This window comes from Tachyglossus aculeatus, chromosome 9 (genome assembly GCF_015852505.1).
Source record: "Tachyglossus aculeatus isolate mTacAcu1 chromosome 9, mTacAcu1.pri, whole genome shotgun sequence".
Taxonomy (NCBI): domain Eukaryota; kingdom Metazoa; phylum Chordata; class Mammalia; order Monotremata; family Tachyglossidae; genus Tachyglossus; species Tachyglossus aculeatus.
In genome coordinates this window covers 44,578,527-44,591,611 of record NC_052074.1, presented here as the reverse complement: position 1 = coordinate 44,591,611, position 13,085 = coordinate 44,578,527, and the positions used below count along the sequence as shown (strand labels likewise).

General features: G+C 51.4%; 2 protein-coding genes across 2 annotated transcripts in view; one reads left to right on the top strand and one right to left on the bottom strand.

Annotated features, from left to right (window-relative positions):
• The window catches only part of GALNT13 (polypeptide N-acetylgalactosaminyltransferase 13), a 299,621-nt gene extending 299,068 nt beyond the window's left edge, over positions 1-553 (bottom strand). The window contains exon 1 of the mRNA XM_038751351.1: positions 513-553. The gene's annotated coding sequence lies outside the window, so the exon portion shown is untranslated. The remainder of the gene's footprint in view (positions 1-512) is intronic.
• LOC119932076 (basic proline-rich protein-like) lies at positions 401-8,209 on the top strand. Its single transcript, XM_038750889.1, has 7 exons — positions 401-497; positions 815-1,086; positions 1,165-1,589; positions 1,828-2,930; positions 7,155-7,165; positions 7,522-7,667; positions 8,107-8,209. The coding sequence occupies exons 1-7, from the start codon at positions 401-403 to the stop codon at positions 8,207-8,209; spliced, it is 2,157 nt and encodes a 718-aa protein (XP_038606817.1).
• The last annotated feature ends 4,876 nt before the right edge of the window (positions 8,210-13,085 follow it).

The window sequence follows — 13,085 nt, the reverse complement described above, 5'->3', positions numbered from 1 at the left end:
GGAGAAGGAAGAAGAGGAGGGGAAAGAAGAAGAGGAGGATGAGGAAGAGGAGAGGAAGGAAGAAGAGGAGGATGAGGAAGAGGAGGGGAAGGAGGAGGAAGAAGAGGAGAATGAGGACGAGGAGGAGAAGGAAGAGAAGAAGGAGGAAGAGGAGGAGGAGAAGGAAGAGAAGAAGGAGGAAGAGGAGGAGAAGGAAGAGGAGAAGGAGGAAGAAAAGGAGGAAGTAGAGGAGGAAGAGGAGGAAAAGGAACAGGAAAAGGAGGAGGAGGAGGAGGAGAAGGAGGGCAGAAAGTTGGTGTCCCCTTTCCGGTGGCGGCTGCCCCTTCCTTTCCCCTGCCGACGGTGTCGTGATGGGGGCATCCCGGCGCCCCCGTCCCTGTGCAGAGCCCTGCTGAGCAGGATGGCCACCTCACTGCCCGCCCCCCGCGGCAAACAGGAGCCACGGACACATTGCCACCTAAACCTCCGGGCCCGGGCCAGGGCGGCCCGGATGCAAAGTACGGCTGGCTCACCTGGGAGGTCGCTCCGCCTCTGCGCTCCGCTGCGCTCCTCTGCGCTCCGCTGCTCTCCTCTGCTCGCTCCTCTGCTTTCTCCTGCGCTCTTCTGAGCTCCCCTGCTCTCCTCTGCGCTCTCCTCTGCGCTCTCCTCTGCTCTCTACAGCGCTCCTCTGCGCTCTGCTGCTCTCCTCTGCTCTCTCCTCTGCTTTCTCCTGCGCTCTTCTGAGCTCCCCTGCTCTCCTTTGCGCTCTCCTCTGCTCTCTACAGCGCTTCTCTGCTTTCTCCTGCGCTCTTCTGAGCTCCCCTTTGCTCTACAGCGCTACTCTGCTTTTTCCTGCGCTCTTCTGAGCTCCCCTGCGCTCTACAGCGCTCCTCTGCTTTCTCCTGCGCTCTTCTGAGCTCCCCTGCGCTCTTCGGCGCTCCTCTGCTCTCTACAGCGCTCCTCTGCTTTCTCCTGCGCTCCTCTGAGCTCCCCTGCGCTCTACAGCGCTCCTCTGCGCTTTCCTGCGCTCCTCTGCCCTCCCCTGCACTTTACTGTGCTCCTCCGCTCTCCCCTGTGCTCTATGACGATGCCCTGCACTCTACTAGTGTCCTCTGCCTCTCCTCCTCTCCTCCGCGCTCCCCTGCGCTCCCCTGCGGTCTACTCCGCTCCCCCGCGCTCTACTAGGCTGTAGTCCGCCACCCCCCCGCTCCGGCCTCCGGCCCCCCGGGAGGCGGGCTGGCATCGCCCAGCCCCGGGAGGGCAGCGCCTCGGTCAGCCGCGCAGGGGGCAGGGGGCAGGGGGCAGGGGGCAGGGGCCACAGCCCGGGGACAGGGGGCACAGCCCGGGGACAGGGGGCACAGGCCGGGGGCCGGGGGCCGGGGGCCGGGGGCCGGGGGCCGGGGCAGCTTGGCCAGCCAGCCGGCTAGCACATTGTCCGCTCCGGGCTGGGGCCGGCCCAAGCCCCAGCCGCCCGGGCACTTGGCCGCTGCCCCCTCCCTCCCTCCCTCCCTCCTCCCGGTGGCCGGCGCTGCCCCCTCTCTCTCTCTCCCCCTCCCTCCCTCCGTCCTCCCGGGTCCTGTTTGCGGGTCCCGGTCCCGGTGCCGGTCCGGGTGCCGGTCCTTCCCCTCCCAGAGCAGCAGCAGGAGGAGGTGGAGGAGGAGGAGGAGGAGGATGCTGGAGGCTCCTTACTGGGCTGGCATCGTTTACGTAACCACCTCCCTCCTCCCATGCCATCCCCTCCCTCCCCTCCCCTCCCCTCCCCTCCCCCTGCGGGCCTGGGCGCAGCGCCCGGGCTCCTCCTGCCCATGCCCCGGCCCCCAGCCCCCCCGGATGGCCCGGACCCCCCAGCCCTCGGCCCCCCCGGATCCCCCGGACCCCTCAGCCCTCGGCCCCCCCGGACCCCCCGGACCCCCCGGCCGTGGCTGCGGCGGCGGAGCAGGCAGACCATCCGCACAAGTCCCGAAATACTTGCATATGCCCGCCTCCCCGGAGCTCCTCGGACCACCCCGCACTCTCCCCAGACCATCCCGGACCTTCCCAGACCATCCCGGACCTGCCCGGACCCTCATCGGACTTCCCCGGACCTGTCCGGACTTCCCTGGACCACCCAGGACCTGCCCGGGCCTCCCAGGACCGCCTCCCGCCCCCCCCCCCAGGACCAGCCCGGACCTCCCAGGAACCCCCCCCACCAGGATCTGTCCGGCCCTTCCAGGGCCCCCAGGACCCCCCTCCCGAACCTGCCCTGACCTCCCAGGACCCTCCCGGACCCCCCAGGACCACCAAGGACCTGCCCGGACCCCCTAGGATCTGTCCGGCCCTTCCAGGACCCCCAGAACCTGCCCGGACCTCCCAGGACCCCCCCCAGGACCTGCCCGAGTTTTCCAGGACCTCCCAGGACCCCCCCAGGACCTGCCCGACTTTTCCAGGACCCCCCAGGACCTTCCCGGACCCCCCAGGATCTGCCCGGCCTTTCCAGGACCCCCAGGACCCCCCCAGGACCTGCCCGGACCCCCCAGGATCTGCCCTGACCTCCCAGGACCCCCCAGGACCTGCCCGGGCCTCCCAGGACCCCCCCAGGATCTATCCGGCCCTTGCAGGACACCCCCCCCCCCCCAGAACCTGCCCGCACCTCCCAGGATCCCCCAGGACCTGTCCGAGCCTCCCAGGACCCCCCCCTGGATCTGTCCGCCCCTTCCAGGACCCCCAGGACCCCCCCTCCCAGAACCTGCCCAGGCCTCCCAGGACCCCCCCCCCCAGGATCTGTCCGGCCCTTCCAGGACCCCCAGGACCCCCCCTAGGACCTGCCCGGGCCTCCCAGGACCCCCCAGGACCTGTCTGGCCCTCCCAGGACCTGCCCGGGCCTCCCAGGACCCCCCAGGACCTGTCCAGCCCTCCATGGACCTGCCTGGACAGTTCCCGGCCCTCTGCAGCCCCCGGATCGGGGGGTGCAGGTCTGCGGGCTCTGGGCTGGGTCCCTGGGGCAGGGAATCAGCCGGAGGATGTGTCCGGGCTTCCCCCTCCCTCCCCTCCCCCCGACCCCAGCAACACCCCCCCCCCCCCCCCCTTGGTGGGAGGGCAGGGGCGGCCCGGGCTGCCGTGCCCCTTTGTCCCACATCACTCACTCCCCGGGACAGAAATCAGGGGAACTTGGGCGGGGGGGGGGGGGGGGGAGGTCCGGCTCACGGAGAGATGGGGAGGGTGGGTAACAGAGCGTCCTGTGAGCCCCGCAGTGAGCAGGGGTTGTCTCTCTCTATTTGCTCTATTGTACTTTCCCAGCGCTTAGTACAGTGCCCCGCACACAGTAACCGCTCAGTGCCTGGTGTGGGCAGAGATTCTCTATCATTATTGCTGAATTGTACTTTCCAAGCACTTAGTACAGTGCTGTACACACAGTAAGCGCTCAACGCCCAGTGTGATGGTTGAACTGTACTTTCCAAGCGCTTAGTGCAGTGTAAAGCACAAAGTAAATGCTCAATAAATACGATTGAATGAATGAATACGATTGAATGAATGTCCGGGGCATAGAATCGTGGGAGGGGAGGGGATGGACCTCCCAGCCTGGCACCCTTTTCGGAGTCCCTGACCAGCAAGCCCAGGCCAGGTGGCATGAGTAGGGATTCTTTGAAACAGGCTGAGTTGACATTTCTTGCATGCATGTATGGGAAGAGGGGAGAGAGAGAGACAGAGACAGAGTCCCCATAAGTGTGAAGGGGAGTCTGGAGGATGGGTACGCACCTGCAGCTGATGCCCTTCTAGAAGCAGCATGGTGAAGTGGCAAGAGCATGTGCCTTGGAGTCAGAAGGTCCTGGGTTCTAATCCCATCACTGCCACTTCTCTGCTGTGTGGCCTTGGACAAGTCATTTCGCTTCTCTGGGCCTCAGTTATCTCATCTGGAAAATGGGGATAGAGACTGTGAGCCCCATGTGGGACAGGGACTGTGTCCAACCTTATTTGCTTGTATCCTCCCCAGCGCTTAGTACAGTGCCTGGCACATAGTAAGCACTTCAGAAATACGACAATTATTATCATTATCATCATTATCCTCCAGCTGCCCGCTCACCGGCCCACCCTCCTGCCGGCCTGCCAGGCTGCTTGCCCGCTGTCGTGCCCCCTTGGGCTGTCCGGGGAGTCTTCCCTTGGGTGCCCCCTTAGAGAGGAGCTCAGCACACCTCCATCTCTTTCTCAGGCTCAGCTCTAGGTCTCCTTCTAGTCTCCATCTACACCCACTCCCTTGGATCACTCATTCGCTCCCACGGCTTCAACGCGGATAACTCCAAAATCTACCTCTCCAGCCCGACTTCTCTCCATCTCTACGGTCTCAAATTTCCTCCTGCATCTAGGACATCTGTATTTTGAGTTCCCGACAACGTCTCAAATTTAATCTGTCTGAAGCGGAGCTCCTTCTCATCTTCCCACCCAACCCTGTCTTTCCCCTGGCTGTTCTATCATTGTAGACAATACCAACATCCTCCCTGCCTCGCAAGCCCACAAACTTGGCATTATCCTTATTATCTCTCTCATTTAACCTACCCATTTAATCTGCTGCAAAAATCCTATCACTCTACCTGGACAACGTCTCTAGAATCTTCTATTTCTTCTCAACCGCTACTATGCTAATTCCAGCACTCGTTATTGTCCACCGCAACTACTGCATCAGCCTCTTCGCTAACCCTCCTGCCTCCTGTCTCTCCCCTCTCCAGTCTTTGCTTCATTCTGTTGCCCAGATCACTTATCTGATAAACTAAACAGTTCATCTCTCCCCACTCCTTAAAAACCTACAGCCACCTCCTTACAAAACAGTAACTCCTTACCATGGGGCTTTAAGACAATGAATTCTCTCCCTCCTACCTTATTTCTTTGATCTCCTATTTAAAGCCAACTTGCTCTCTTACTTACCGCATGCTGTCCTAGTGGCTGGGCACAGGATTCAATCAATTAATCATATCTATTGAGCACTTACTGTGTTCCAGGCATTTTACTAAGCACTTGGGAGAGTACAGCACATCTCTACAACAGACACATTCCCTGCCCACAGTGAGCTTACAGTCAAGGGAGTAAACAGATACTAATATTAATAATTGAAGATGTGAACATAAGTGCTCTGGGGGTAGTGGTGAATAAAGAGAGCAAGTCAGGAGGACACAGAAGGGAGTGGAAGGAAATGAAAAGAGGGTTTAGTCAGGGAATGCCCCTTGGAGGAGATGTGCCTCCAATAAGGCTTTGAAGGTGGGAAGAGTAATCCTCTGTCAGTTAAGAAAAGGGAGAGTGTTCCAGACCAGAGGGACGATGTGGGTGAGAGGTCAGTGGTGAGATAGATGAGATCGAGGTACAGTGAGTAGGTTGGCACTGGAGGAGTGAAATACTGCACTGTAGAACTCTCTGAGCCCGTTGTTCATTCATTCAATCGTATTTTTATTGAGCGCTTACTGTGTGCAGAGCACTGTACTAAGCGCTTGGGAATTACAAGTCAGCAATATATAGAGACAGTCCCTACCCAAAAACGGGCTCACAGTCTAGAAGGGGGAGACAGCAAAACGAAACAAGTAGACAGGTGTCAAAACCATCAGAATAAATAGAATTATAGTTATATATACATCATTAATAAAATCGAGTAGTAAATATGTACAAGTAAAATATATAGAGTAATAAATATGCACAACTATATACTAGTGCTGTGGGGAGGGGAAGGGGCAGGGCGGAGGGATGGGGGGGGGCGATGGGGAGGGGAGGAGGAGAGGGAAAAGGAGGCTCAGCCTGGGAAGGCCTTTTGGACGAGGTGAGCGCTCAATAGGTCTTTGAAGGGAGGAAGAGAGCTAGTTTAGTGGATGTGTGGAGGGAGGGCATTCCAGGCCAGGGGAAGGACGTGGGCCAGGGGTCCACAGCGGGAGAGGCGAGAACGAGGCACAGTGAGGAGGTTAGCGGCAGAGGAGTGGAGGGGGCAGGGTGGGCTGTAGAAGGAGAGAAGAGAGATGAGGTAGGAGGGGGCGAGGTGAAGCCAAGAGTGAGGAGTTTTTGCTTGATGTATGATGTGAGTGATCAAGCGGGCCTAGGGCTGAAGCAGCTCGAAGAGGGAGATCAGAGACAAAGAAAGGTGGACAACTGCAGGACCAGTTGACCCTTGTACTTCCACGCTACTAACCTCAAGCCTCGTGCCCTAGTAGAAAGAGCACGGGCCTGGGAGTTTGAGGATCTGGGTTCTAATCCCAGTTCTGCCAGTTGCTTGCTGTGGCACCTCGGCCAAGATGCTTCACTTCTCTGTGCTTCAGTTTCCTCAACTGTAAAATGGGGATTAAATACCTATTCTCTCTCCTACTTTCTTCATTCATTCAATCAATCATATTTGAGTGCCTAGTCTGTACTAAGTGCTTGGAAAGTACAATTTGGCAAGAGATAGATACAATCCCTACCCACACAGCAGACAAGTGGTGGAACTGAGATAAGAATCCAGGTCCTCTGACTCCCTGGGTTGGGACCGTCTCTATATGTTGCTGACTTGTATTTCCCAAGTGCTTAGTACAGTGTTCTGCACACAGTAAGCGCTCAATAAATAAAAATAATAATAATAATTTTGGTATTGTTAAGCACTTACTATGTTCCAAGTACTGTTCTAAGCACTGGGTAGATACAAGATAATCACGTTATCCCACATGGGGCTCAGTCTTAATCCCCATTTACCAGATGAGGTAACTGAGGCACAGAGAAGTTAAGTGACTTGCCCAAAGTCACACAGCTGATAAGTGGTGAACCCGGTATTAGAACCCACGACCTCTGACTGCCAAGCCCGTGCTCTTTCCATTGAGCCACGCTGCTTCCAACTGAATGAATGAATGAATGGGTGGGGGGGTGGGGGGCGTCCCACATTCCCTGAGCCCTTGTCATGTCTCTGGCTTCATCGCCCCCCCTCTCCCTGAATACACAGAAATGTATCAAATACCCTGATGCTGGAATGGGAGAATATCAAACTGCAAACCAGCTCCTATTCCTCAGTGGTTTTTAATGAGTGTGCAAGAAAATGGATTCCTGGAAATCACCTACCTGACAGGGAGTCACTTGCTTGTAAGGAAGAGCATCAAACAAGGCTCTCTTTCAGCTCCACTGGAAACAAAGAGGCTGCCCATGGTTAGTTCTAGTGTTCAGTGCTCCCCTAAGACAGGGTTTTGCCCCTCTCTTTTTAGGAGAGCACAAGGTCAGTACAGCCCAGAGAGAGGCATGATCCAAATGATTTCTCTACAACACTCCTCCCCCCCGATTCTATATTTTTCATCCTTCCTGGGCCACTTCCAACAATGTAACAGCTTCACCTCACTCTATCCTTGCTTCAAGTAGAGGACTTTTTATTTCAGAAAGATGGAGGTTGTGCTGTAGCCATTATCAGTTACAATCCTGGGCTGCGTAGACCATTGGACTGGCCAAATAATGGCATTCCGTATATTCTTAGACTCTTTTACATGAAGATAAACTCAAACTAAAATGTTGGGGGGGCAGAGAAAGTTTAATCCCTAACCCTCATCCAGACCAAGTGAGTGGCCTCTTGGTGTTCAGAAAGCCTTTACCTCTTCTTCCAGTAGTAGTAGTAGCCATACTAGTAGTGATAGTACTATTACTGGTAATATTTATTCAAGTGAGGTGTTGACTGGATATTTTGGGAAGGGTGACGGAGGGGAGAAAGAGATCTCATGGTGCATGTGGTGAGCCTCGCTGGATAGGGCAGCTATGAACGCAGATGTGTTTGTGTGTGTGTCTGTGTGTGTCTGTGTGTGTGTCTGTGTGTGTCTGTGTGTGTGTGTCTGTTTGTACCCCCATAAGCACTACGAACAGAACACAGGATACACCATGTACACAAGTTCCATCCTGATTGTTAGATTGATTTTTCCAGTGGTCCTGAAAGACAAAAATGGCTTTTACAACAACCCTCCTGGTCAATATACAGTGTGTGGGCGCTTCTGCAACATAACACACAGCAGTGGCAGGAGCTGCTGGGATTCCCCTTTTCCTCAGGAGAGACGGGGTGTGTGGAGACAGAAGAGATAGAAGACACTTCTCTCCCCACTGAGTTTGCAGACTGGTGAGTTGTCATTGACCTGATTTTAAATATTTTTTGCCAACTCTAAGTGTCATGGTCTCTAGGTACACACAGGAAGATGAAAACACAGCGAAAGAAAAGTTCCATGGAACTTTATTTTGTAAGCAGCTCCAGACTCAAGCTGACATTTTCCAGCAGCAACACTGAGTGGGTGCTTATTATAGGCAGAGCACCGTACAAGACACATGGGAAGCATCCACACCAAATGTTTGTTTGATCTGATCCCTGACTTACAGGAGCTTCAAGTCTAAAATGGGGAAAGACAAGCAAGACATGCTAGCATGTTAGAAGACAAAAATAGAATTGACCCAATAGGTGAATAAACCAATTACCGAACAATAAATGAATGCGTAAAAGGCCAGAGGTGGCTAAGTGGCTAGCGTTATGAGGAAGGTAGGCAGACTAGGGAGTACCTCATTGAGGAGGTGTCTTAAGTGGTCTGCAAGGAAGGGAAGGAATGAGTTTTGGCACAGCTTAGACTGGAGGGCATTCTATGCAGGGGGATAGGAGAAAACAGTGCCTTAAATGCAGAAGAGTTGAGAGATGGTTAAGGGGAGACAGAGTCAGGGAAGAGTGGAACTTTCATCGTTTCTCATCTTTTAAAAAAAATGGTATTTGTTGAGTGTTTACTATGTGCCTGGCACTATTCTAGGTGCAGAGATAGATACAAAGTAATCAGGTTGGACACAGTCCATGTCCCACGTGGGGCTTAATATCCATTTTAGAGATGGGGGAACTGAAGCACAGAGAAGTTAAGTGACTTTCCCAAGGTCACACAGCAGACAAGTGGTAGAACTGGGACTAGAACCCTCGTCCTTCCTTCTGACTTCCAGGAGCGTGTTCTACCCACTAGGCCATTCTGTTTCTCCAACAAAGATCTTCAGCAATGATGGCTCACTGATCTTGTCTTGATTAGATTTAAAGAGTCCCTGCCCTTCTAGTGACCAGCTTAGAGACAGCTTTACCCTAGCAAGCACTTAAGAAGGAACTGTCCAGGAGCCACTCTGATTTTCTTTATCTTTCTTTGGTACTTGCTAAGCATTTACTATGAATCAAGCGCTGATCTAAGAGCTGTAGTAGATACAAGTTCACCAGGTGGGAGTCCCTATCCCATAATAGTGCTCACAGTCAAGTAGGAGAGAGAACAATTATTGAACCCTCATTTTGCGGTTAAGGACACTGGGGCATAAAGATATTAATCTGGGACCCTTGAACCCTTGATATTTGCCCCACCTCCAACCCCTTAGCACTTGTAAGCATTTAGTACAGTACCCTGCACACAGTAAACACTCAAAAAATATGATTGAATGAATGTGCTTATCTTTAAATTATGTATTATAAGTTATTTATTCATATTAATGTCTGTCTCCCCCTCTAGACTGTCAGTTCGTTATGGGCAGGGAGCATCAGAGGTCATGGGTTCAAATTCCGGCTCCACCAATTGTCAGCTGTGTGACTTTGGGCAAGTCACTTAACTTCTCTGTGTCTCAGTTCCCTCATCTGTAAAATGGGGATTGAGACTGTGAGCCCCAGGTGGGACAACCTGATCACCTTGTAAACTCACCAGCACTTAGAACAGTGCTTTGCACATAGTAAGTGCTTAACAAATACCATCATTATTATTATCTCTGCTAATTCTGTTGTACTTTCCCAAGCGCTTAATACAATACTTTGCACATAATAAGCGCTCAGTAAATATGACTGATTGATAAACAAGTTAGGTGACGTGCCCAAGATTACATAGCAGGCAACTGGCAGAGCCAGGATTAGAATAATAATGATGGCATTTGTTAAGTACTTACTATGTGCAAAGCACTGTTCTAAGCGCTGGGGGGATACGAGGTGATCAGGTTGTCCCGTGTGGGGCTCACAGTCTTAATCCCCATTTTACAATGAGGTAACTGAGGCCCAGAGAAGTGAAGCGAGTTTCCCAAAGTCACACAGCTGACAAGTGGTGTAGTCGGGATTAGAACCCATAACCTCTGGCTCCCAAGCCCATGATCTTTCCACTGAGCCACGCTGCTTCTCTAAAATTTAAACTTACTAAGTGTTTTCACCCAGTTTCGAGCTGGGGACCTTTCGCGTGTGAGGCGAAAGTGATAAACCACTACACTACAGAAACCCAGGCCCATGCTTTATCCACTAGGCAATGCTGCTTTTTTTATGGTATTCATTAATTCATTAAGCGCTTACTATGTGGCAGGCACTGTACTAAGTGCTGGGAATCACTCAGGTGCTGTCTGCCTTATGGTGGAAAAGTTCCAAGAACAGTCGTCGCTTAGGGTCCCGAGCAAAGCGACAGCATCTCCAAACCCTCAGACACATTAAACCCAACAGCCTCCTTGAGCGGTAGATAGCCTCTCCTTTAGCCCCCGCCAGTTCTGGTGGCTGATCTGATTTCTAAAAGAAAAGGTACATGCTCTAAGCCACAGAATCCCACATCCACCTGGCTGCGGGAACCCACACACGCCGGAGAAAAACAGCAACCAAACTTGCCATTGAATCAATAGGCCCTGCAGCTTGCTCTTAAAAGGCTGTCTTAACCCAGGAGCCTCTCATGTCGAGAGAGACGCCAGAACACATAAGGGTCAGAGCTAAAAGTGGGATCTAGCAAGCAGACACTAGTGTCCTTTTGATAGCAAATCCAAAAATGACACTTGTCAAAGCACTGGAGAGGACAGGATTGGTCTTCTGCTACTCTGACTTTAAGAGTAGCTCATTCCCCACCTCTGGAGACTGATGAAAACCCAAAGCAAACTTCTGGGATGATAAAAGTCCAGTTCATTCAGGGATGAATTAATTGGACTTCCTACCTCCCATTTCTCCAGATTTCTGGCCATTCGTACCTCCAGCTGAAGGCAGACAAGGGAAGAGGTAGAGACTTGATTCAAACTTGTAGATTTTGTGTTATGATTTCTGAACTCTCTATAAGCCCCATCGGCTCACTTTTGTGTCCCCTCTGTAGGTCAGTTAGGTTTCCTCTATAGTAGTAATGATGATAATAACACTACTAATAATTGTGGCATTTTTAAGCACTTATCATGTATCACTGAGGTAGATACAAGATAACCAGGTCAGATCTAGTCTGTGGCCTACGTGGGACTCACAGTTTAAGGGGGAGGGAGAACAGTTATTTCACCCCAATTTTGCAATCAATCAATGGTATTTATCGAGTGCTTACTGTGTACAAAGCACTGTACTAAGCACTTGGAAGGGTACATATGAAAAAACTGAGGTCCAGAGAAGTTAGCCTAGGAAAGTGAATAGCCCTTCCTCGACACCTTCATTTACTACCAGAGAGGGCTGAGACAAGAGAGAATGGTGTCCACTGAAATCCAATATGGATTTCAATATGAAATTCAATATGTTCCTGCGGTTTATCATCCCTTGAACAATTTTAGAAATGAATACATAATACCACATGTGGGCCCTTTGATTCTTTTCCCGGGAGAAAGAAAGTAACAAATTCCCTATTGTGACATTACTGGACTCAATTGAACTCAACTGACCTTGTCTTTAGTTATTCCCATTAAGTATGATGAGCATTTCCACTTCCAGAGCACTAACAGTTTATCTCTGAACAGACTTTCCCAGAGCTCCTTTCAATCTAATTATTCCAAAGGAATTTATATAAATCAAAGCACCAATTTTATTTCCACATGGGCCAAACTTTCCAATATCGAATTATGTGATTTCTGGCCAATTGGGTGCAACTATAATTTATTTCTCTGCTAAAGTTCCTAATGATGATAAAAGTATAACATAAATGTCACTTTACCAAACAGCATGTCAGACAAACAGGTCAGTTAGATTAACGAAGTTCCAAAGAATGAGTAATCTACTAGATGGGTGGTTTTCAAGTCAGAAATATCAGGGCAGGAAAGAGCATGGGCTTGGGACTCAGAGGATGTGGGCTCTAATCCCTGCTCTGCCACTTGTCTGCTGTGTGACCTTGTGCAAGTCACTTCACTTCTCTGTGCCTCAGTTACCTCATCTGTAAAGTGGGGATTAAGACTGTGCGCCCCATGTGGGACAACCTGATTACCTTGTATTTACCCCAGTGCTCATACTAAGTCCTTAACAAATACCATCATTATCATCATTATTATTATTATTATTATTAGAGCTGCCTCTCCTGGCCCCCCATCAGCTTGACCTATCCATCCCCACATCATGCCCTTTCCAGATGGCATTTTACTCTCACCGGGTCCAAGTGGCCCATTTTGGCCAAAGTGGCACGTTCCGCCTCTGACCTTTTCAGACAGCACACCATCTGGAAAAGAAAAGGCAAATCTCAGGCTATATTCACATGAGATCATTTCAGGTTGTTCAGTCCTCGCAAATCAATCCCCATGCTTCCATTTTAGGCAGAGTGTAGCCAGAGTCAGAGTGGATCATGACATCGATGCTAATAGTGCCACTCCGAACAGATGTGATGCTACGAGTGGGCACAGGCAAATATAGCAGAGTCTTATTCTATTAGCCCTTCCTTCTTGGCAGTGACTCCTACCATTTGCTTATTACAGCCTTATTGATCCACTTGCTCTCCTATTTACATCTCCTCTCTTTAACCAGAGTATAATTGTCTATTTATGTCAAATGGGGAAGATGGCCCATTTGACCGGAAGTCCATCCAGGGCAGAGACCCTGCCTTATATTTCTTCTGCAGGCTCCCCAAGTGCCCAGGATTTCAATCAATATTGTTGATGGTGGTGGTACCTCAAAGCAGCAAAATTGAATCTGATAAATTTCTTCACCCATGTAAGAGTCAATAACCTCTCCCTGCTGGTTTCTATTCAGCTGAAAGTGAAACTTCAGAAGGTGACATTCCATAAATAGCAACACCACCTCAAGTTACCTACAAGCACATGCACATATTGAATTAGCTGGAACAGAATACGGTATCGTGTTCACCCAGTACAATTTTGCCAATTCTTCGCAAGAATCATGAAGTATCGAATGGACTGTGTTCGGTTTTAACTAGAGCCAAAAAGAGTGGCAATATCTATTTAAGCATAAAGGA